Consider the following 22700-nt stretch of genomic DNA (forward strand, 5'->3'; position numbering starts at 1 on the left):
AAACTTTGCAGTTCTATCATACTAATCATATAACATGAAACATAAAAAAAACACATGTAAAGCAATGCTAACATCGCTCAATAAACAGACGGACATAAACACAAACTTTTCATGTAGCATTCAACTCTGCATATTCGTTTAAGTGATATATTGTGGAAGACAGTTTAAATATTACCCGCTGTGAGGCGGGGGTTCACTGCAAGCGATCGTAAAAAAATATGGTAATAAAGGCTAGTGTCTTAAATGTGGCATTTTGTTTGTTAATTATGCTTGTGGGCAATGACTGGTGAGCATATTGAGGAGGGCACAGGAATACTTTATTGGTACACTAGAGATGGACCATCCATTTAAAGTGATTCCCAGAACATGGAGGCTAAGATGCTAATCCATTCTCGGACCATCAAGCGTATGTGATCGATCACGACACATAGGAAGTGCTGAAGGGCGGGCGTTTTGGGGGCTGTCTTTTGACCTTCAAAAAGTGCTGATTTTCAGCCTACTTTGAATAAATGACTTTTGATTTTTGTTTTGATTTGATCAACCCTTACGACGATTGCTTAGCCAGGAGCTCCTAAGCTCAAAAATAATGGGAAAAATACTGGACTGAAGAGAATTTGAAACAATGGGTCTTGAGACAGCATGTGGTTTGCAAAGACAAAGCTGAAGGGCTCTGGCATAACTTTATCGGAGTTCCTCACTCGGCCTCGTCATCAGCTGTTCATGTCAGCGCGTGATAAGTTCGGTGTAAACAACTGCTGGACAAAACAAGGGCTTGTTTACGTGATGGGCGCGGACGGCTCTCGCCATCGAGTAAGCACACTAGGCGACCTCAGCCGAATCCAGCAAAATAAAGAGAAGGCACAGTCGTCGCCAGCACCGAAGAAAGCGAAACGAGTAGCTGCCAAAAAGAAGTAATTTCCATAGCTTCTCTTTGTAAGTTGTAATTGTATTATCCGAGTAGCATAATTTTTTTATTGCGTGTCATGTAGTGTAGGTACCCTAAATTAATTTATTTTATTGCTTTTTGTTTCACTACGACGACAAATCACTAAATATAAAATAAATAATGTCATTTGTCAAACGTCACCTGTCAAGTGTCACACTAATACCATTATAAATTTTCGTTCGGAAACTTTAATTAAAATAGCTCGGGTAATACAATAATTCAGTACATACGTAACTTTTTTTTTCTGCAATTGTTGTTAACGTTTATATTAATAATTTCTTTTTTTTTTATTTTTTTATATAACTTTCTTTTTTTTTTTTTTCGTACTATCAGTGTTTATTTCTGTTATTTACACACAACTGGCGGGTGGATTACCAACGTTATTAGATTGCTTTTTTTTCTGCACAATACGCAGAATTGTTATATTTATTATTAGTTTACAATATTATTATATTTATATTTATTTATATCATTAATAACGTTAATGCTTGATTTAAATGATGACAGCGATGCTGAAACTTTTGTCTCGGCTTGTAGTAGTGACGACAGCTTTGCCAGCCTTCCAACGCTTGCTGATTCTCTTGAAGCGACATTTTCTGATGTTCCGAAGAATTTTAATGTAGTCCATATAAATGCCCAAAGTATACCGGCACATTACTCTGACATGCTAGCTAATCTAGACTGTAAGAATTTACACGCTATCCTTGTTTCAGAATCGTGGTTAAAACCATGTCTTCCTTCTACTTCCTATTCCTTGCCAGGTTTTCAGCTGATAAGAAATGATCGTGCGGTTGGCGGTGGGGGTGGAGTTGCCATATATCTTCGTCCTCATATTCCTTTCTCAATCATTAGTATGTCAGCACAGCCCCCGCCGCTGGGTGCCGGTGAGCATCTCTTTTTGGAAGTCAACCTGAATCATACCAAAATTTTGCTTGGTGTCTTCTATAGCCCTTCCTTACGTGTTAATTACTTTTCCAGCCTTGAACATCTCCTCGAAAACCTAATGCCTTCTTACAGTCATACAATTATTATGGGTGATTTTAATACGTGTTTATTGAAAAACGATTCCAGCTCGTCTTCCTTATGTTCAATAATTGAATCATCCAATCTGTCAATCCTGCCATTAAGTGCCACACACCGTTTCCCCAACTGCAACCCTTCACTACTGGACCTTGCCCTTGTATCGTCTACGGAACATGTCAGTAAGCATGGTCAATGTTCAGCTGATATGTTTTCCTACCACGATCTCATATTCCTTTCCTATAAAATCCGACCACCTAAGCCCAAACCCAAAATTCTACTGCAACGCAATTTTGGTGGTATGAATACTGAAGACCTTTGCAGTGATGCTGGCTGTATTGATTGGGCACCTTTGGCTGCAGCTGAGTCGGTTGATGATAAAGTTGCGTTATTCACTGATTCACTGGTTCGGCTTTATGACGTCCATGCTCCAATTCGGGCAATTAAGCTAAAACATCTTCCGGCTCCGTGGCTAACTGGTGCCATTAAGACTGCCATGCATAAAAAAGCTGTTGCGAAATCTAAATTTAAATGTCGACCTAATATGTCTACTCGGGAGAAGTATGTTGAGGTCCGTAATCGTTGCAACAAGGTGTGTAGAGATGCACAACGCCAACATATACATCATTCAGTTGAAAACGGAGATCCAGCAAAAGTCTGGAAATTCCTAAAATCCATGGGAGTTGGAAAATCACGCCGTGATACAATTTCCAAAGACTTAGATATTGATTTACTTAATCAACACTTCACATCGTCGTCTCCGTGTAGTGGGACCGAAAAAGCACGCACATTAGATTATCTTTCAAAATTACCAACTCCAGACTATCCTGCATTTGTTTTTAGTCAATTCTCTGATTGTGATGTTAAAAAGAGTATAGTATCCATCTCCTCTAACGCTGTTGGTGATGATTGTGTCAGTCGGAAAATGATACTTCCTATCCTTGACGAAATCCTACCAGTCCTATCCCATATCCTTAATTACTCTGTGTCCTATGGTATTTTCCCATCCATCTGGAAAGATGCAAAAGTCATCCCGTTACCCAAAACATCCAATCCTACCTCTTTCTCTGAATATCGTCCCATTTCCATCTTACCTTTCCTTTCTAAAGTCCTAGAACGTCTTGTACATGATCAGCTTAATGCTTTTCTTTGCAAGAACAGTCTTCTGAACCCGTTCCAATCCGGTTTCCGACCTGGTCACAGCACCACTACAGCCTTAGTCAATATTACTGAGGATATACGCTGCAGCATGGATACGGGAGATTTGACGGTCCTTTGCTTGCTAGATTTCAGTAATGCATTTAACACCGTCGACTTTGACATCCTGCTTGGCATACTTGGCTCACTTAACATATCTCCAACGGTGATTGACTGGTTTCGTAGTTACCTGTCTGGACGCCGTCAACGTATATGCATAGAAGACAAATGCTCTTCATGGTGCTATACTTCTGTTGGCGTGCCACAGGGTGGCGTTTTATCTCCTTTACTTTTCGCGATATTTATAAATTCAATTTCCAATAATCTTCAGTCTCTCTACCACCTTTATGCTGATGACCTACAAATTTATAGGAAAGCCGCCTTAGTGGAGCTGGCAGATGCAATCGCCATCATCAATAGTGACTTGGCTGTAATATCTGATTGGAGTGAGGCTTACGGTCTTAAGGTTAATCCTTCAAAAACCCAAGCCATTGTAATTGGCAGTTCTAGGTTGGTACAAAAAGTTAGCTGGTCACAACTCCCGCACATCAATTTCAATGGCACTACCATTCCAGTCAAGGACACAGTCAAAAACCTAGGTGTACTTATTGACAAACACCTTTCCTGGGGCCCTCAACTACAAGAGGTTAGTCGCAAGGTGTTTGCATCTGTCCGGTCCCTGAGACGACTGAGGAACTTTCTCCCGACTGCCACCAAAACTGCGCTCGCACAATCCCTCCTGCTTCCCATCCTTGATTATGCAGATGTCAGCTATCCGGATCTTACAGAGGCACAATTAGATAAACTTGAGCGACTTCAAAATGTTTGTATTAGATTCATATTTGGCCTGCGCAAATATGATCATATTTCTGAATTTCGTTCAAAGCTCAAATGGCTTCCTATACGTCTTCGCCGGAATACTCATATCCTGTCTTTGCTATACAACATTTTGTTTAATCCCACTAACCCCCCTTATCTTAAAGAACGTTTCAAGTTCCTTTATGACACACATACAAAATATCTAAGGTCATCAGAAAATTTGAGGCTGGAGATGGCGATGCATTCCACTAGCTTCTTCGACAAATCTTTTACTGTTCTGGCTGTTCGGCTATGGAACGCATTGCCCGTTACGATAAGACAGGCTCAATCATTAGCCGTTTTCAAGAGAATGTTAAAAAGCCACTACCTTTCCTCCTAACGGTAGAATAATATTTATAAAAAGTATATATATCTAGCATTGACATTATTTAAAGGTATATATGTATTTATTGTTATTATTTTATATATATATAAACTTATATGTATGTATATATATTTAGTTTATAATTTAAGTATTTATGGTAATAATATTTAGGTGCGCAAATTGCAGGAGCAAGTGTACACTTAGCCTAACTGCCTACCGTATAATCTTTTCCTTCTCGTCTCAATCCATCCTAAGGTTGTCTGGAAGAGATCGCTCTTAGCGATAAGACCGCCCATTATGTCACCTACCTTAACTAGATTTAGATCAAAATTGTAAAATTGGTGTACCTAATAAAGTATATCTATCTATCTATCTATCTATCTTTATTAAAAAGATTTACCGCGACCCTGGCACACGGGGGTCGGGTTTTAGTCAGTAAAAGCCTGACAATAGTGAGAGTGGTCAAATACTTCCCATTTTAAAAAGTGCATCGCTATCAGTAACACCACGCCTCAACCAGACCACAGCGGAATCACATTAGTTAATGAAATCCTCAGTTATTTGTTACATTTTATGCAGTCCAGTGAGGTTTTATTTTAGTTGGAAAAGAAGATAAATAATGGAAAAGGAAGGATTCATTTGAATACTGAACTCATTATTGCTTCGCTGGTTTTTTATGAGGAAAATTAAGTTCGAGGTGGTGAATTACTTCTGCTGAAATACATATACTTGGGGGTGGATAAGAACAAAAAAAAAACTTATTTATATGCGAAAATAGACTAACTAACTTTGCTGTGCCCGACAGGGTCCATAATTGTTTCTTTTAATTTCACCCACCAGCCTGTACACATTATGGTTTGCAATAAAGTTATTGAGTATTGAAAATAGCTGTTTTACTTTTTCATCCGCATTGAAGTAGGTATTTATGGCATTCGAATATAAAATTTTCTAAGATGCTATTCTCAATTTCGACAAAATTCATTAATATACACTAAACTCCCGTTAAGATATACCTATGTTATGTTAGATAACTTGTGAGGTCACAGATTATAGCGCTGCACTAGTAGATAACAAAATAATCCTGGTTACAGCCTTATACTATGTTCTATCTACTGTTTTACTCTGTATGACTGCAGTTTTACTGGTATGTAATTTTTGCACAGTGATAATACAAAACAATTGTGAGTTTTACAAGTTTCAATTTACGTTATACTGAAAATGATTGGTAAAATTAATTTTATAAAACTCAAAAACTAATGGTACGACTTGCGAAAATCTTTCCGTTGAAATCGAGGTAGGCTACAGGTTACTTTGTTTATTTAAAAGTTTCTGTAGATAGTAGATAAGACAAGAAGGTATCCGGTTGCGCGAAATACTTGTTTCCCTAATGGATTCATTATATTTAAACATTACATTAATTACCATTTTCAATTATAGACATAAAATTTTCTTTATTTATCCAATAACTGGTCTAAAGATTCGTCAAAGTCAAAACCCGTTTAGTAGTTTTTGTGTGCAAGAGTAACAACATAAATTAACTTGATACGATAAGCAATCCAAACATTACCGTTGACGCGAATAGGGACTCGAAATGGGAGTGTCATATTCCTATTGTATGTCATATATATGTATAATAGATATTATCATTATTATTTTTACAATAAATAGCATACTTATAACCTTTGCACCTACCACTGCTATTTCTCCACCACCCAAAGGTAGACTGGTAGAAAACGCCTAAGGCGTTAAGTCCGCCCTTGTACAAAATATGCAGAACATTAAATAAATAAATTACCTATTTACCCAACTGCACTAACTAAACTATCAGTACAAATTCTAAGCTATTTATCAAAACCGCTTCCTATCCATACAATGATTTATTTCACACCTGCAAAACAAACGATGCACTATAAATTCCTTTTACCTTGCGTCGTGAAGTTTTATTACCACTAAAGTTATAGATATATAGATACCTTTGAGAAAAATGAATTTTCTCTCGTACTTTGTTGGTTGCATGAGCGGGAATAAACAGCGACGATTAAAAATTATTCTTCGGGGAAATTTCTGAGGTGAGGATGTAAAAGACTTTGTTGGTTATTTTTATCTTGTTTTTTTGCTGTTGGATAAGGTTTTGTGGTTTGACTTGAAAGCGTGGGAAGGAAAGTAGTTTCGAGTATATCCTAATATTGTAAAGCTAAATGGTTTTTCGACAAAAAAGGATGCGACGCATTTTAGTAAAATGCGTCACAATAATCGACTTATCTGCATCCATACAATTGATGATTGTTGAAAGTCATGCGACATTCGATGACTTGTTAAAATCAGAGAAAAATCTACAAACATGTAGGCATAACTACTGCATATTATTTCTATTCGATCTCTCTTATATTTTTGCCTAGCCAAATAAATAGGTAAATATGAGGAAATATTTTTTACTTAGGTACTTAAAATAAAATGATCAAGAAAAATCAAGCTCAAAGTTCCAGGCAGACACTAAAATATCTTTTGAATATTAATTTCAGTTCAACCGATCTCCATAATTCCTAGTACCTAGCAAAACTTAGCAAACGTTACATCTTTTGAAGTTAGTAAAAGTGGAAAATTCCCAACTGTTCACAAGTTTTGGCACTTTGACCGCAACACTGTGGGAATCCGCAAATTTTCTACGCGTGACAAACTTTCTGAGAAAATTTCCCTTTTGATAGACTTTTCGTGTGGGAGTAACGTTAGCATACTTTCACACTACAAACTTTTAGTCGGCCGATAGTTTGTTTGAGCTCATAAATCTCTTTAAACTGTGCCGTATAGGTCCATATTGTTTCTAGGCTGTAAAATATACCATATATGTAAAATATACCAGTGAAGTCGTGGTGGCCTAGTGGGCAAAGAACCAACCTCCCGAGTATGAGGGCGCGGGTTCAATTCCAGATCAAGCAAGTACCAATGCAACTTTTCTAAGTTTGTATGTACTTTCTAAGTATATCTTAGACGCCAATGACTGTGTTTCGGATGGCACGTTAAACTGTAGGTCCCAGCTGTCATTGAACATCCTTGGCAGCCGTTACGGGTAGACAGAAGCCAGTAAGTCTGACACCAGTCTAACCAAGGGGTATCAGGTTGCCCGGGTAACTGGGTTGAGGAGGTCAGATAGGCAGTCGCTTCTTGTAAAGCACTGGTACTCAGCTGAATCCGGTTAGACTGGAAGCCGACCCCAACATAGTTTGGGAAAAGGCTCAGAGGATGTAAAATATACCATCTACATAAGATATGCTAATAATGAATTAACCCGCATTGAGCAAGCGTGGTGACTAAGGGTCAATTCCCACTGAAAGAGCAGCGGCCGGCAGCGGCCGGCAGCGGCCGTAATTGCAAGGGATTGAGCGCGAGCGCGGCGGGCCGCGCGGCGCCGCGCGGCGCCGCACCGCGCCGCGCTCTTACATTTTCCGTGCTCTTACGGCCGCTGCCGGCCGCTGCTCTTTCAGTGGGAATTGACCCTAATGCTCAATCCTTCTCCGTGTGAGGCTTGTGCCCAGCAGTGGGACGATAAAAAGGCTGTAACAGTATCTGTATAAGATATGCTTATAAAGAATTGAGTATTAAGTTTCATTATGAAGACATTGCAACGATCAGTTATTTACCCGGTATCAAGCCGACTAAACCCTTTGATCGAATTCACGATTTGCTTTAAAAAAAACTGCCAACGGGCAACTATCGGCTGACTGTTTAGTCTGCAGTGTGTTGTGCTTGCTACATTTGAACACATAACCGTATATACATATGACGTATATGAAAGGTTATATGTAGAAATTCTGTTATTGTAGTGTAAATATTTATGTAGCAAATAAAGGGCTTTGATATTTTGTAGGCCCAGTGGAAACGGGTGAAATGTTGAAGCGTATCTAATGATATTTCATCTTGGACTTGTAGTCGAGGAAGTAGTATTTTCAAGTTTTAAAATTAAATTAATCAGAAATAGTCCTAGTGATAGAAGGAAGCTATTGACTAAGTAAGAACCACACCTCGTGGTTAAGCAACCTTTGGCACGTTCGATCTGTGGATGGGTGACCAATTATACATGACGAGTTATTTCTAAAAGCACGTTAGTAAATTATGGTACAATCCATAAATCACCAATATAGTTTGGGGGAGGACCTTATAATGATTACTCGATATTGATAGATTTTTTTTTTATTAGCTTCACTTACAAGTGACCAAGTGACCCACTTCCCGGTCTTCGATTAAGATGAAACTTTGCATACTTTCTGAGTTCTGAATCTGATGACTATACATGACTAGCGTGTTTATTAGTTTTTATTCTGAAAATAAAGATGAATCTATTAACAAATGATGTTTGTTAGTAATATTCTCATCTAAAAAAATCCTAAGTAAGCCAAACACTAGCAACTTGGTCTTTACGACGTCTTAAGCGGTGTACACACAGTTTAGCACACTTCAGCTATAGCAAGGTATAACCGTTTGCTTGATAGCTATAAAGACCAGCTTTTACGATGTCCCCTAAGTTGTTTACGAGTTCCAGTGTTCCTGCATTATGTGTACTGTGTCTTAATTTAATCATTATGAGAACTTGCGTTCTTATTATGTTGTATGGTTTATGTATTGTCTGTGGTTTGTATTTTAGTAGAGGGATATTAATTGATTGTATTTTTTTGTCCGTCCGTGTTATCTATCTTAACTAATCACAGAAAGAGCGCGGCGTCTGTCTACGAGTTCATCCGCATCCCGAATAAACTACGTCCTGCACTTACATTACAACATTTCAGTATAAAAATAAGCTTCAGCACAATTAGCTCGGCCGTTGTATCGAACAATCAAGTTAAAAACCTTTTATCACACTCCAAATACATTTCCAAGACGTACGTTCCAAAACAAACTTATTTTGATCCCGTCAGTAGTAAAATACATTATTCCCCGTTTGACTGTAAGTATATGTCAATAGATTCGTTCCCCTTCACATTATAATACGAAGCTCATAAAAATCAACAACAATAATCCATCATATCGTTATCACAATACATATATCATTATATACTTCCATAAAATTCTCCCATACACAATCTTTTATGACATATTCTACCACTTACATTTTTCCATGGAGTACAAAATGACTAACGGAGATGTCATAACACAAAATCTCCTAAGAAAATAGTGCGCTAAAATGCTGGTGTTCGGGACACCTATCTTGAACTTTACTAGCTCCGCCTTAGCACGCCTTAATGAGATCCTGTCCATTATTTTCAAAATAAAAGTACCAAATAATCAAAACTACTAGGTATTTAACAGATTGGTTTTCATTTGACAAGGAATCCGAACGTCCTGTTAGTTCTGGTGATCACGCCTGTTACTTTGACCTACAAGAAGGCGCTTGACCTACCTTCCTTATGGTATCTCTGCTATCTTTCCTTCCTCCGTGCATGATACTTACTATGACAGATAACCAACATTTTCACATAAAGCGGTCATTTTAACGAATTACAGTTAATTAACCGCAGCCCATTTGGTAATCCATCAATCATTTCGTATATATTTGGGTGCAATACAATGACTGGGTTTCCTGGTTACCGCCATTTTGTCCGATAGTCTGTGAATGTGAGATCGGAGATTGGTAACGCTTTGTTCTGTCGTTTTCGAACGCTGTGTTTAGGTGATTAGTTGGAGATAAATAAATCTAAGTACTAACTAACTCAGATTTATTTTGGACGAAATATATATTAGAAATTACAATAACTAATATTAAGACCTAGACGCAATTAGATTTTCCCTAAAGTTATACTTTCCCTAAACATTACATTACAGGGAAATTAATGTGGCAAACGTTTATTTTTTTATTATTATTGAGTAATCCATTATTTTTAATATTTACTAAAAAATATCTATGAATTCCTTAAGGAGTCGACTCCGCTATATTAAGAAAACGCAACAAAAATACTTCCAAATTAAAATTCGAAAATTTACACATTCCCACAGCAAATCTCGCAAACACTCCAAATTCAAAAAACTTTCCACAAAGACCTCCATCAAAATTATATGAAATTATACGAACTCACATTATAACCGTGAGTTCTTATAAAACGACTCGCTAATGAAGCTTGTAGGTGGATTGGAATAATTAGCATAACATTAGATGACGTGACAGAGTAAGGAAAATGAGCGGAGATGCCATAATGCAGGTAGGTCGGGCGCCTTCTTGTAGGTCAAATACATACGTTGGACATGACCAAAACTATCAGTTATGAGTGAACTAACGAGGCATTTGAGTTCTTTGGGATATCTGTTAACGATTTTTGGCATTTCGAAAAATGATGGGGTTCAAAGAAGGCGTGTAATTGAAAAGACCAGTAACGTTCCTTGTCCTACTTTCTTAGGAGATTAGGCTGTCATTACACACATTACATCCTTGGCAGTCGTAACGGGTAGCCAGAAGCCAGTAAGTCTGACATCACTCTAACCAAGGGGTACTAGGTTGCCCGGGTAACTGGGTTGTGGGTCAGATAGGGCAGTCACTCGTTGTAAAACACTAGTAAACAGCTATATCTGGTGAGACTAGAAGCCGTCCCCAACATAGTTGGTAAAAGGCTCGGAAGATGATGACATTCTTAGGAGATTTTCCGTTATGGCACCTCCGCTAGTCATTTTGTTCTCCATGGATAACGTGTAACAATGCAGGCGTTTGATAAATGGCGAGCGACGCCTGGGGGCGCGGTGATATTAATTCACCTTTGTTTGGGCCACTTGGGTTTGCTTGAATTAATTTAGTTACCTATGTAATTTTGAGGTGCATTTTCATTATGAATTTTGGGTAATTTATTGTTAGGTTATGCACTGGTAATGAAGTGAAAAGATGAAGTATAGTAGGTATAGCTTGTATTTACTATCAAGTTTCACCAAAATCCATGTAATAGTTTCAACTATTGTAATCATCACCGGCGTTTTGTTCGTCCCACTGCTGAGCTGGAGCCTCCTTCACACGGAGAAATTGTAATCATCATCATCTTTTTTACCGTCCCACTGCAGGGCAGGACTGTAACAAACAGAGAAGAATTTAGCGTTGATCACCACGCTTGCTCAATTTGGGTTAATGATTATAACTGACATGTTTTTTTTTCAGCTTGTATCATTCACTGGTTCTTCGAAGAGATAATTATAAAGAAACAAGAAGTACCTACATAAATTAGAGTAGTTGAAAAAACCTGAAATTATACCTACACACTCATACTTGAAAGGATGCTGCTTTAACCACTGGGCCACGACGACTTTCGACCTATTGTAATATAATCATCATCATTATCTCAGCCATAGGACGTCCACTGCTGAACATAGGCCTCCCCTTTATATCTCCACAGATACCTTGTGATACAATAATATCGAAAACGATATGATCGCCAAAATAAATAACACATTACACCCTAGATTCTATTTCACCAACAAAATGATACAAATACAATTCCTAAATAGAATTTCAGTACAAGAAATCTCGTCAGTACAACATTTCAGACCTAAGTTGGTACAAAAGGGCCCAAAATGTGCCTGCAAATGGCTCTCTATTGTTGAGAAAAGATGATAACTCATTATCACAGCAAATGTAAGATATTTGTCACTACACGGGATTATGTGCTGAAATTAATTTATGCTTTGTTTTCAGTGTTTTGTTGGTTAAAGGGTTTTAGAAAATAATTGCTATCGTGTACTTACGTTGATAATTTACTACTGAAATGTATTGAAATAATGAAAAAAGTAGACAGACAAATGCCTATTTTTCTATTGTCTGATACTTAATCAAATACAAAATATTATTATTCCCCGTCGTTTCAAGTACCCATACAAAAATATAGCCTATTATGTTACTCAGGTAGACTGTAGCTTTCCAACAGTTAAATATTTTTTTTTAAATCGGTACAGTAATTTCGGAGCCATTCGCTTAAGAAACAAACAAACAAAAATTCTTCTTCATTAGTGTAGATAAATTCTACAATTATTTTAGATATCCATTACGGACTGCGGTACACAAGATTGTATATTCAAAAGAACCAATTGAAACTGTAACTATGTATTATTTAAATTGTGCTTTTAGTATTAAACACAACATACTAAAAAATATATTTGCTCCACTTTGTAAGGCTATTGCTCCAAAGACAAAAAAACAAAATAACAGTATTCCAATTCAAAACATTTCTACACAGAAACATAAACGATTTATTTACGAACCATATTGGTAGCATTTACCGCATATTACTATATACGGTCGCGATAGTAAATAATCTAATAAGCTCAGATTCGACACGAGAAAAATAGAAAATAGGACTCAAGATATATACAGATCTCAGATATTTTCTTGACAAAAATATTGATAGCGTAAGTTAGCTTTTTGCTGCTGAAATTGACGGATACATCCTTAAACGTTTATCTCTGACATGATTTCCAAAAAAAAGTCAGTCACAATTTTTCAGATTTTTGTAGTATCTTTTTGTTACGGGTAATCAGGAGTCAGAACGTCTGAGACCAATTCATGCCAAAGGTATCGGGTTGACCGAGTAACTGGGTTCAGTATGTCACATAAGCAGTCACCCAAGGTATTCTGATACTCAGCTGCAACTGATTAGACTGAAAGCCGACCCCAACGTAGTTATGTAAAAATTGGTGTGCCTATTTGGCCTACAGTACATATATCTAATTAAAAAAAAAATCTTTTTATGTTTTAATCACCACCACGCACACCTATGCGTCACTCAATTAAAAATAACTCAACTGCAGGTTGTTTACACACTAGCGGCTATCGCTCCAATATATCGTTAGCGTATATTGGCATTTAATGAGCCGCACGTATTGTTCCCAGCCTACAATTGGCTTTGCGCTCGCGTCCTGCCATTAAAATACCAGTTCGCACCGGATTTCGCGAGTTTTCACCAGTTTAAACCAGTTTTAACCGGTTTTAACTAGTTTTACACCTGCGTACAGCTGAATCTTAATTATCAATTCGTAAAATTCAAAGTTCCTTTTTTGTTTCAATTGCTGTTTTAATAGTTATACTTTGAGAAGTTATATAGAAAATACCTTTTCCGTTTTGCATGGAAATTGTGAAAAGTTTTTCTATTTATGTTACAACGTAAATATTGTTCTTGGTAATGTTGAAAATCCCTTTGCTACTTTTGAGTTTTTGTTAGGAAATAAAGGAGAGACGAAAGGAAGAATTTTATGTTTTAAGATTTATCATCAGGTTTTAGACGTCTATACACAGATCGTTTTGATAATATTTTTATTTTCTCATCACACTGCCGGCAAGCACTAATGATAGCGATAGATAGAAAATGATCTCAAATATAAACATCTGCTCAACTTAAGATACCCAGTTAATTTTACGTCATCATCGTCAAAATTAGTTAGCATCACTAAAACCCACTTTTTTCAAACGATTTTCCCTTTCCCATAGACTTAATACCCCAACAAGAAACCAGCAATAATTACAATAAGAATTTCCGCACTCCGCATTGACGCCACATTTTCCTCACGCGGTGTCGAAATAAGCTATCGGCACCAATATTTAGAAAACCCACAGACTTAAGACTGACAGTTGACCCGATGATTGTTAATTTTTTTAAAGGTTCCGTACCCAAAGGGTTAAACGGGACCCTATTGTTTTCGCTCCTCTGTCCGTCCGTCCGTCTGTCACCAGGCTGTATCTCATAAACCGTGATATTTAGAGAACTGAAATTTTCACAGATGATGTATTTTTGTTGCCGCTATAACCAAAAATAAGTACTGAAACTAGAATAATATAAATATTTTGGGGGATCCCATACAACAAACGTGATTTCTTTGCTCATTTTATAAATAATGGTATGGAACCCTTCGTGCGCGATTCCGACTCGCACTTGGCCGGTTTTTTTAAGGAAAATCTCGATTTTAGTCAAAGTTTTCAGTCGGTCTGATACAGCTAAATTACCTGATCTTTATAATGTGCGTACTCATTCATTTTCATACTGATTTATGAGCCCAAACAAACTATCGGCCGACTAAAAGTTTGCAGTGTGTATGGTACTCATAGCCCCCTCGTTTATAAGGTGAGGAAAGTGAGGACTCAGAAGGTATTTGTGGAAAGAAAATCTTGGGAAAATATCTGAATATTTATGTTTTCGCACATGGTTCAATATGTGTTTATAGAAAACCTGAGAAATTTAGGCGTCTGCGAATTTTTTACTGATTGTATGTACAGGTTCGTGATTTAAGCGAATGGTTTTTAAAATATCTGAGTAAAGGAGAAGGAAAACCATCTTGAGGAAACCTGGAATTGGAAGAATTCGCCAATTCACCATGAGAATGGTGATTACCGCTTTTCCTTCTTTGTATAAGAAGCGACTTTCTGACGAAAGAAATGCTGATGATAATTGTTTGTGTACTGTGAAATATTCAGTAGTATATCTGCAGATAGTAAGAGTATATAAGTTCCACATGCATTCCTGTATCTTTATTTGTATTCTATTGTTAGAAATAATAGCCTTACTCTCATTAGTAAGGATTTTAACAAAGGCTACTCTGACCAACCTGTCTTGCGCAACATACTAATTGACAAGCCTTATGCTACTAGGTTTTTCATACTATTGTTAAGTAAACTTCATAGTAATGTTTATAGGTATATTTATACATTATCATTAAGCCCAGATTTCTTTACGATTCGTAATCGTGGATCCTTGTATGATAATGTGTGCTGCACTTCCATACTTTATAACAGATTGATATAATCATCGGCACGAATCTTGAGCGCTGACCTTCACCTGTGCAGAAGTAATTTATTTGGTCCCTTTTATGGTATGACGTTAGGCGCGGGGGCGGGCTCAAGCGGTGATTGGCCCGCAGCGCATCACGTCATAGCCGTCACTCGGGATTGATTCTTTGCTGCGCAAAGCGATCCCCACTCTTCCGCCGAGCGGTCAAGATCCGTGAAGGTATCTATACAACTATTGACTGAATAAGTTTGCAGTGTACCTCTAAGATGTAATTGGAATAATATTTTCAAGAGGAATGGAAGCAAATCGATTTTTTAAATACCTAGAAGTTAATTGAATAACTCGGCACAAAATTGGTTCCACAAAAGATCCGATGTTCTTAATAACACATGGTTTCGAAATATTTAATTTTCTATCATTATTTATCATTATTTCATAATAAACAAAGACACATATATAAATAAAAAACTTAGACCGTCAGGTACACATCCATCTCACGCACACACCCACATTTATTCGCCAAACCGTTCCAATTCACGCAACACATACATCGCGTTCTATACCCCTACGTGTTCAGCAAGCGAATTTATTATAAAACAAAGAAAACCAGCCAAGTGCGAGTCGGTCTCGCGCACGAAGGATTCCGTACCATCATTTATAAAATTGACAAAAAAATCACGTTTATTGTATGGAAGCCCCCCAAAATATTTATTTAATTCTAGTTTTTAATATTTCTTGTCATAGCGGCAATAAAAATACATCATCTGTGAAAATTTCAGCTCTCTAACTATTACGGTTCATGAGATACAGCCTGGTGACAGACGGACGGACGGACAGAGAAGCGAACACAAAAGGGTCCCGTTTTACCCTTTGGGTACGGAACCCTAAAAAACCGCAGTTTCGTCTATCAGTATAGAAAATGTTTGAAGTTTATGTGAATTATGTGCATCTGTTTACCTCAGGATCAAATATATGGTGATGGGTTGTTTTATTATTTATATTTTTTTGGTTTTGTTTCTGCGTGAATCGGACTGAAATATTGACGAACCTTTTTACTGAATGCTTGGTCCTTTGTAGTTTGTATAATAAAGTAGTGAGATAGATGTTGCAGCTGTCATTTGAATGCCTTTGGCAGTCGTTACGGGTGGTCAAATGGCAGAAAGTTTGACAACCAGTCTTGCAACCAGTCAAGGGGAATTGAGTTTCCCGGGCAACTGGGTTAAGGTGGTCAGATAGGCAGTCGCTTCTTATAAAAACTAGTACTCAGCTGCATCCGAATAGACTGTAAGCCAAACCCAACATACTTAGTTGAGAAAAGGCTAGGCAAATGATATAAATAGTGAAAGGACTTACTTTCTAGTTCTAGTCGTCTCTAGTTTTGAAGAGATCCAAAAAGTTGGACATGTCAAAAAAGGCTTCTTTTTTAATCAAACTTTTCATAAAATATTAATAAGTTACTCTCTATCTACAGGTAGAATAATGATACAGTCCATAATAATCTGAATTAAAATAGGCTTATTTACAAACCCTTCATAATTTATGTTCTGTAAAAAATATATTTTATTACAAAAGAATTTCCCCAGAGCTTAAATATACAGAAATGAGAGCTAAAATAATAAAGGTAATAAAATTATATAGCCCCAATTCCAGTAGGTTTCCAAAATGATTAACATCTGTTTGTAAACTGAAACTTTTTGATTTATTATGATCATCAAGTATTTTTGGACGAACTCTGATAAAACTAAATTAATTATGACCTCGTTTAAACGGGATCTGTATAAATATAGAATGTTAAATTTTTGAGTAAAGTTAATATTTCTCAAAGAGGAGCCATCTGCGACTAGTACATTATTTTGAATTATCTAGTCTGTATAGAAAATTGTCTAGACACGACTTGTACAGTATTTTTTAACAGTTTTTTTTTTTTTATATAATTTACAGTATTTTTATAAAAACTGATAATTTGTTAACTTACATTTTAAAATATGTTGCCAGTTTCGATAAAAAATAACATAATATCATAATCATCTCAGCCATAGGACGTCCACTGCTGAACATAGGCCTCCCCCTTAGATCTCCACAGAAACCTATGAAAACATAATAACATAATATGAAAGAATAAAAATATGAAACCAGTTTGCAAAGATATTAAAAAGGCCACATTTCAGAATACAATAAGATTAACCGATTAAATCAATGCATATTTATATCGATGGCCTTAACACAAAAATATTTTAAGAGTTATACCAGTAGTTCCTGAGATTAGGGCGTTAAGTTAGCAAACAAACTCTAAATCTTAACAATAAAAATATGTATTCATACCCGTCGACTCCTAATCACAGACATTTCTAACAATTAGTGTGGATAAAAATGAAGAAACTTGTGAATGACGTTTAGCTACTAAAATTTGATATTTTAGATGACAAATTACTGCCCCATTTTTACCAACTTCCTCTTCGCTACAAAACTCACATAAAAGTATTTCCAATTAAACACTTAATACGGAAAAAGACGCCAATTTTGGAACTCGAGCAAAAAATCCTCGAAGTCAAATCGAACTAATTAAAGTGTCACTAATTGCTCTAATTTACTTTATCGGCTCACTTTTGAGGTTTTCTTTAGAGTGGGCACACTGGAAACTTTTAGTCGGCCAACAGTTTTGATTGGCTCATAAATCAGTATGAACATGAATGGTGGTACGCATATTACAACGATCAGATAAATGTTTTGTCGGCATCAGACCGATTGAAAGATTTTTTCAATTTTTTTTTTTATCATAATTATTAGTCGGTCTGATATCGGCCAAATATATTATGTCATCATTGTTATGTGCTTACTACCATTCATTTCCATACTGATTTATGAGCCCAAACAAACTGTCGGCCTACAAAAAATCTGCAGTGTGCGAAAACAGTTTCCACGTTGTTAATAATGTCCCTCGTTATTTTAAAGGAAAGGAACCTTCTATGGATATGTCCACATCTTTGTTGGTACGCTTTTTCATCTTCTTTTCGGTGCAAAATGAAGGCTGAAAATACCTTACGAACAAAGTAGGTTTTTTTTTCATAATTATTTGAAACTGTACAAGTTACCTAAAGATTATTGTTGAAGTGGTGTTTTTTACAAAATACGACTGACATCTGATTCTGGGAAAAAAATCTTAATAAATATTTGCATGTCAAGTCAGGCTGAATACAGCTAGAACTTTTAACCTCTGTAAAAACCACGTATGTCCTATGCAAATAAACGTTTCTTTCTTTTTTTTCTTTTATTAACCCTCAATGGAAAATCGGAACACATTAAATTTAAGAAATACGATTTCTGTTAAATAGACAAAAAACAAAAAAGATGCCCCCTAGTACTTCCAATCTAATTAAATAATATCATGAGCCCTTCCCCCAACCATATTAAGTCATGTCATCAGCCCAAAAAAACTTCCCGTCATATTACAAGACTACTTATATCGTACACACGGAGAATATCGAGCGATCATTAATCATGGCATTAAGTCCATACTCCTTCATTTGTCACCTATCTCATCCCCATCCCATCCCCCTGAATGCTTTGAAAAATGAGTACCCACTTAAGTAGTGTGGTATGGGCTTAAATGTTTTCTGAACTGCGGTTGGATTCCGTAAAAAGGAATGCATTTTATCTAGCTTCTTGTGGACAGGGAGTCTAGATGCTAGTGAATATAAAAAGGGAGTTATTTTACTGGTCTTCTTATAGTCTACATCTATAACAATGTTATAAAGAGAAAAAAAAATCGTTTGTAATGGATTAACTCATAAAAACGTAAAGTACGTAACGTAAAACGTAAAGTCGTAAAGCTACACTCTTCCCGAGAAACATAGGCTATATTTTATCCCGGTACGGCCAGTAGTTCTCTCGTGCCGCGAGTGAACCCGCGGGAAAACGGCCAGTGTAGTATATTTCAGGACGGAAAAAATCACTTTTATTAATCATTCCTTGAAACTTTGGTAATACTAGTTGACAGACTGACTAACCGTAGTGACTATCTTACATATGCCATAACAACTGTTTCAAGAGGAGTTTCAGATTTATCAAAATTAAAATAACATCCATGGAGCTTCATAAAATCTCCTTTTAGGCCCTTTAGGGCCTTACAATACACTTAAACGAGATAATTATAAATTAAATTAGAACCCTCAATTGTATGCAAATTGGAACATAATGCTAAAAAGCCTTCTTAATATCGATGCCATCTCGACATGAACCAAATTAAATTTATGCAGACTAAACTAATTTACACTCGTAGAATTTGAATGTCTTTGAATATTTAAATAGGTCTCAACAACGTTATTTATGAATACATCAAGAATCTTTGAAACTTTCTAGATTATTCTGTTAATAATTGCCATGTTTATTTGACGTATGATTTAGTCTGTGTTTGAATAATTTTGTTTGTTATGTCTTTAAATTATTCGCAGTGTTAGTAAAGCTGTTTCTAACGAGTATGTATGTTAGGCTATGTTTTGAAGTAGATAGTCCTGTCACCGTCAACCAATGTTCAAAATTGATTGACATCCAATTAATCTTGCCATCAACAACCAACGTTTGAGCATTTAAATAAAAATTTGTAACCCAAGCTAACATTAAACAAATCAAAATTGTTTCTATTTTCGTTTATTCCATTTTCACGGTTAAACTAAGCCGATTTTGAAGAAAAAGAAATGTAGCCGGGAGCTCCACTTTTGAATGTTCCTACCATTTGTTTTTTGTTCCGAACGGTATCCCCGAAATACAAACATCTTTTGTCTTTGGTATTTAATCGTATTTCTTTTGTTTCAGATGAGCCGATATAATGACATCAAACAAAGGTAGACCGTAACACGCCAACATGGATATAGATCATGTGGTATTGGACAAAGAAGCAATCAGCCGATTCGAACAGTACACATTGGCTAAACCCTCGCTAAATGGAGGGATCCCTTTGGACCGATGCCAAGATGGCGACTCAATGGCATCTAATAGCAGAAAAAGAGCACAAACATCCCGCCAAAAAGTTGTTTGTTGCTTTTGTCTAAAAACTACCAAGTACAGAAGAAAACAATTCATTATAGGGTCCCTAACTAACGTTGTAATATTCATCGTACTTTTAGCGTACACGTTTTTGGGATCATTCATTTTCTTAGCCATAGAAGGCGGTGCTGAAGTACCAGCCAGGCCTCGAATACTGCCAGACAGACAGAAACTTAGTCATAAAGATCAGAATAGTACGCACAAAAAGTCGGAAGAGGAGTATGATTATGGGAACCTAACATTGTCAGCAAATTACTTTTGGGACGCTAGAAGCAGAGCGGTGGAAAATATTTGGGAGATTACAGTGTCTCTGAATATTTTGTATAGAGAGAATTGGACGCGGTTGGCTGCACAGGAGATTTTGAAGTTTCAAAACGAGCTCGTGCAAAGGGTTACTACAGAAATGGCGTCACAATATGGCGTCAGCTACCGGGAGATGGCGCTTGGTGAATTTGGGAGTGACCTCTCGAACCATTATGAAGAACATGAATGGAATTTGGCGCTGGCGTTTTTCTACTCGCTCACCGTTTTAACAACCATAGGTGAGAATTTTGTGTGTAGTTTGTTTTAAAATTGTAGAAGTAATTTTGGGTTAGTGTTAAGTTTTGCAGTGGTGTTGGACCTAAATAGTTTTCATTATGTACCAGCTATGTAGAAATACAAGTATACCCACTGACATTCAGTTTTGAGCTATAAGGTTTTTTTTTTCTAAATATAATTTAGGTCATATACTATGAACAATTGTATGGCTCAAAACAAAGCAAATTCGAAAAAAAAACTGCCAAGTAGGAAATTATTAGTGCCACATCTTGACTTTCAGGCACAACCTTTTTACTGTTACCTAGGACTGATTAACCAAGAAGTTCACTTCTGCAAATAACACTTCTATTTTCTTTCACAGGTTACGGCAACATCGCACCAAGAACCATCCTGGGTAAAGGCGTTACCATAATCTACGCCCTGATCGGTATACCGCTGACCCTGGTGTACCTCTCCAGCGTGGGTTCTCTCCTCTCCAAGATGGCTAGGAGTGTCTTCAGCAGAGCCCTATGCTGCTGCCTCTGTTCAAACTGTGGCTACTGCTGCTACGACGAACGAAGAATGGCAGAAAAGGAACGAAGAATGAAACTCAAAAGACAGCAAGAAGAAATGCTTAACAGCCAAAACACTAGCAAAACTCCCACGGAAGAATGCTATGTGTTAAAACCTGATAGTCAAAAAGACTTGTCTCTTTCTGAAAGACCAACTACTAGTACGGCTAAGGATGACATCATAAGTTGGCCTGATACTGATTCTAAACTGTCTATGCATGGTCTAAGCATACTAGCACCAGTACTCTTATGCTTAGCAGCAATATTTATATACATAGTTATAGGAGCAGTAGTACTATTTAACATAGATAATTTGGGTATCATAGATGGATTCTATTTCTGTTTTATGGCATTAAGCACTATTGGGTTTGGTAATATCGTTCCTGGTATGACGTACACAACAATAAATGGTGTTAGGTACTATACTATCAAATCTACTACCCTATGGTTCTGTTCTGCTTATACCTTAACTGGTTTAGCGTTAACAGCCATGTGTTTTGGCGTCATACATGACGAAATTATCTATAGGATAAAGCATCAGCAGAAACAGTGGTCCCAAAAGGGCAACACAGTTAATGATGGAGTCAATATCAATGATCCCTTTTACATGAATTCCTGACAAATGTATAGTAAGAGTAAGTCAGAGAATCTGTACAGCATTATGGAAGATAGTTCTTTAGAGCGTAACAGAATCGAAATTGACAATAGAGAAGTAGTTCTTAGTGTAGATGATATATCAGTGGCCGTGGATCCCAATGCTGAGTTTCCACCTCCACCGCCAGAAGAAGAAATCGTTGCTATAGTAACCAAGAAAGAGCCTAAAGGTTTTGGCAGCATGGTAGCATACAATGCGTTGCCAGAAATGTTGGAACACGTTAACACATAATCTAAAAGACTTGAAGTTTTTGATTAATTTTATTTTCTATTTTATTTTCTGGCTGTGAATTTTTAATTGACACAAGTTTTGGAATATCATAACGGTATTTGTCGAATTTATTTTTATCAAGTGTAATTATGTAAATAGTGTTGTAAATACTGTAATTATTGTAATTAGTGATAGAACTGATGTGTGACATCTTTTATCGGATCTATTTGTCAACTGTTAATATCAAGGTAACTGTAATGATTTTCATGTGAATAGTTTCTTTGTAAAAAAAATATGAGTTGAATAAAAAAAAACTGAAAATTAATGCGGATTTTTATTTTTAGCTTTTATTATTGCCGTTTATATGATAGTTTTTTTTTTTTTTGCAAAATCATGCAAATGAATCTTCTGCTCGTCAAAATACCAAGAGTAATATGGCACATACAGGAAAACATATATTCTTATGTATATGTATATCTAAGACAGTTATATAAAGCAACTCCAGGCTGAATTTCTTCTCATACATAAAGGAGAAGATTTTCCTCAAAACATACTTACGCCATTCTTCTTGTCACAAAGGGATCGATTCCCTGTAGCAGCCGTCACCACATATGAC

General features: G+C 36.6%; 1 protein-coding gene across 1 annotated transcript in view; it reads left to right on the plus strand.

The window, feature by feature from the left end:
* Positions 1-22409, plus strand: part of LOC124639721 (uncoordinated protein 58-like) — a 62955-nt gene extending 40546 nt beyond the window's left edge. The window contains exons 2-3 of the mRNA XM_047177180.1: positions 19898-20670; positions 21030-22409. Of these exons, the coding sequence (XP_047033136.1) occupies positions 19947-20670; positions 21030-21838 (1533 nt within the window). The 5' untranslated portion in view covers positions 19898-19946 and the 3' untranslated portion in view covers positions 21839-22409. The remainder of the gene's footprint in view (positions 1-19897; positions 20671-21029) is intronic.
* Positions 22410-22700: the final 291 nt, after the last annotated feature.

This window comes from Helicoverpa zea, chromosome 19 (genome assembly GCF_022581195.2).
Source record: "Helicoverpa zea isolate HzStark_Cry1AcR chromosome 19, ilHelZeax1.1, whole genome shotgun sequence".
NCBI classification, from domain to species: domain Eukaryota; kingdom Metazoa; phylum Arthropoda; class Insecta; order Lepidoptera; family Noctuidae; genus Helicoverpa; species Helicoverpa zea.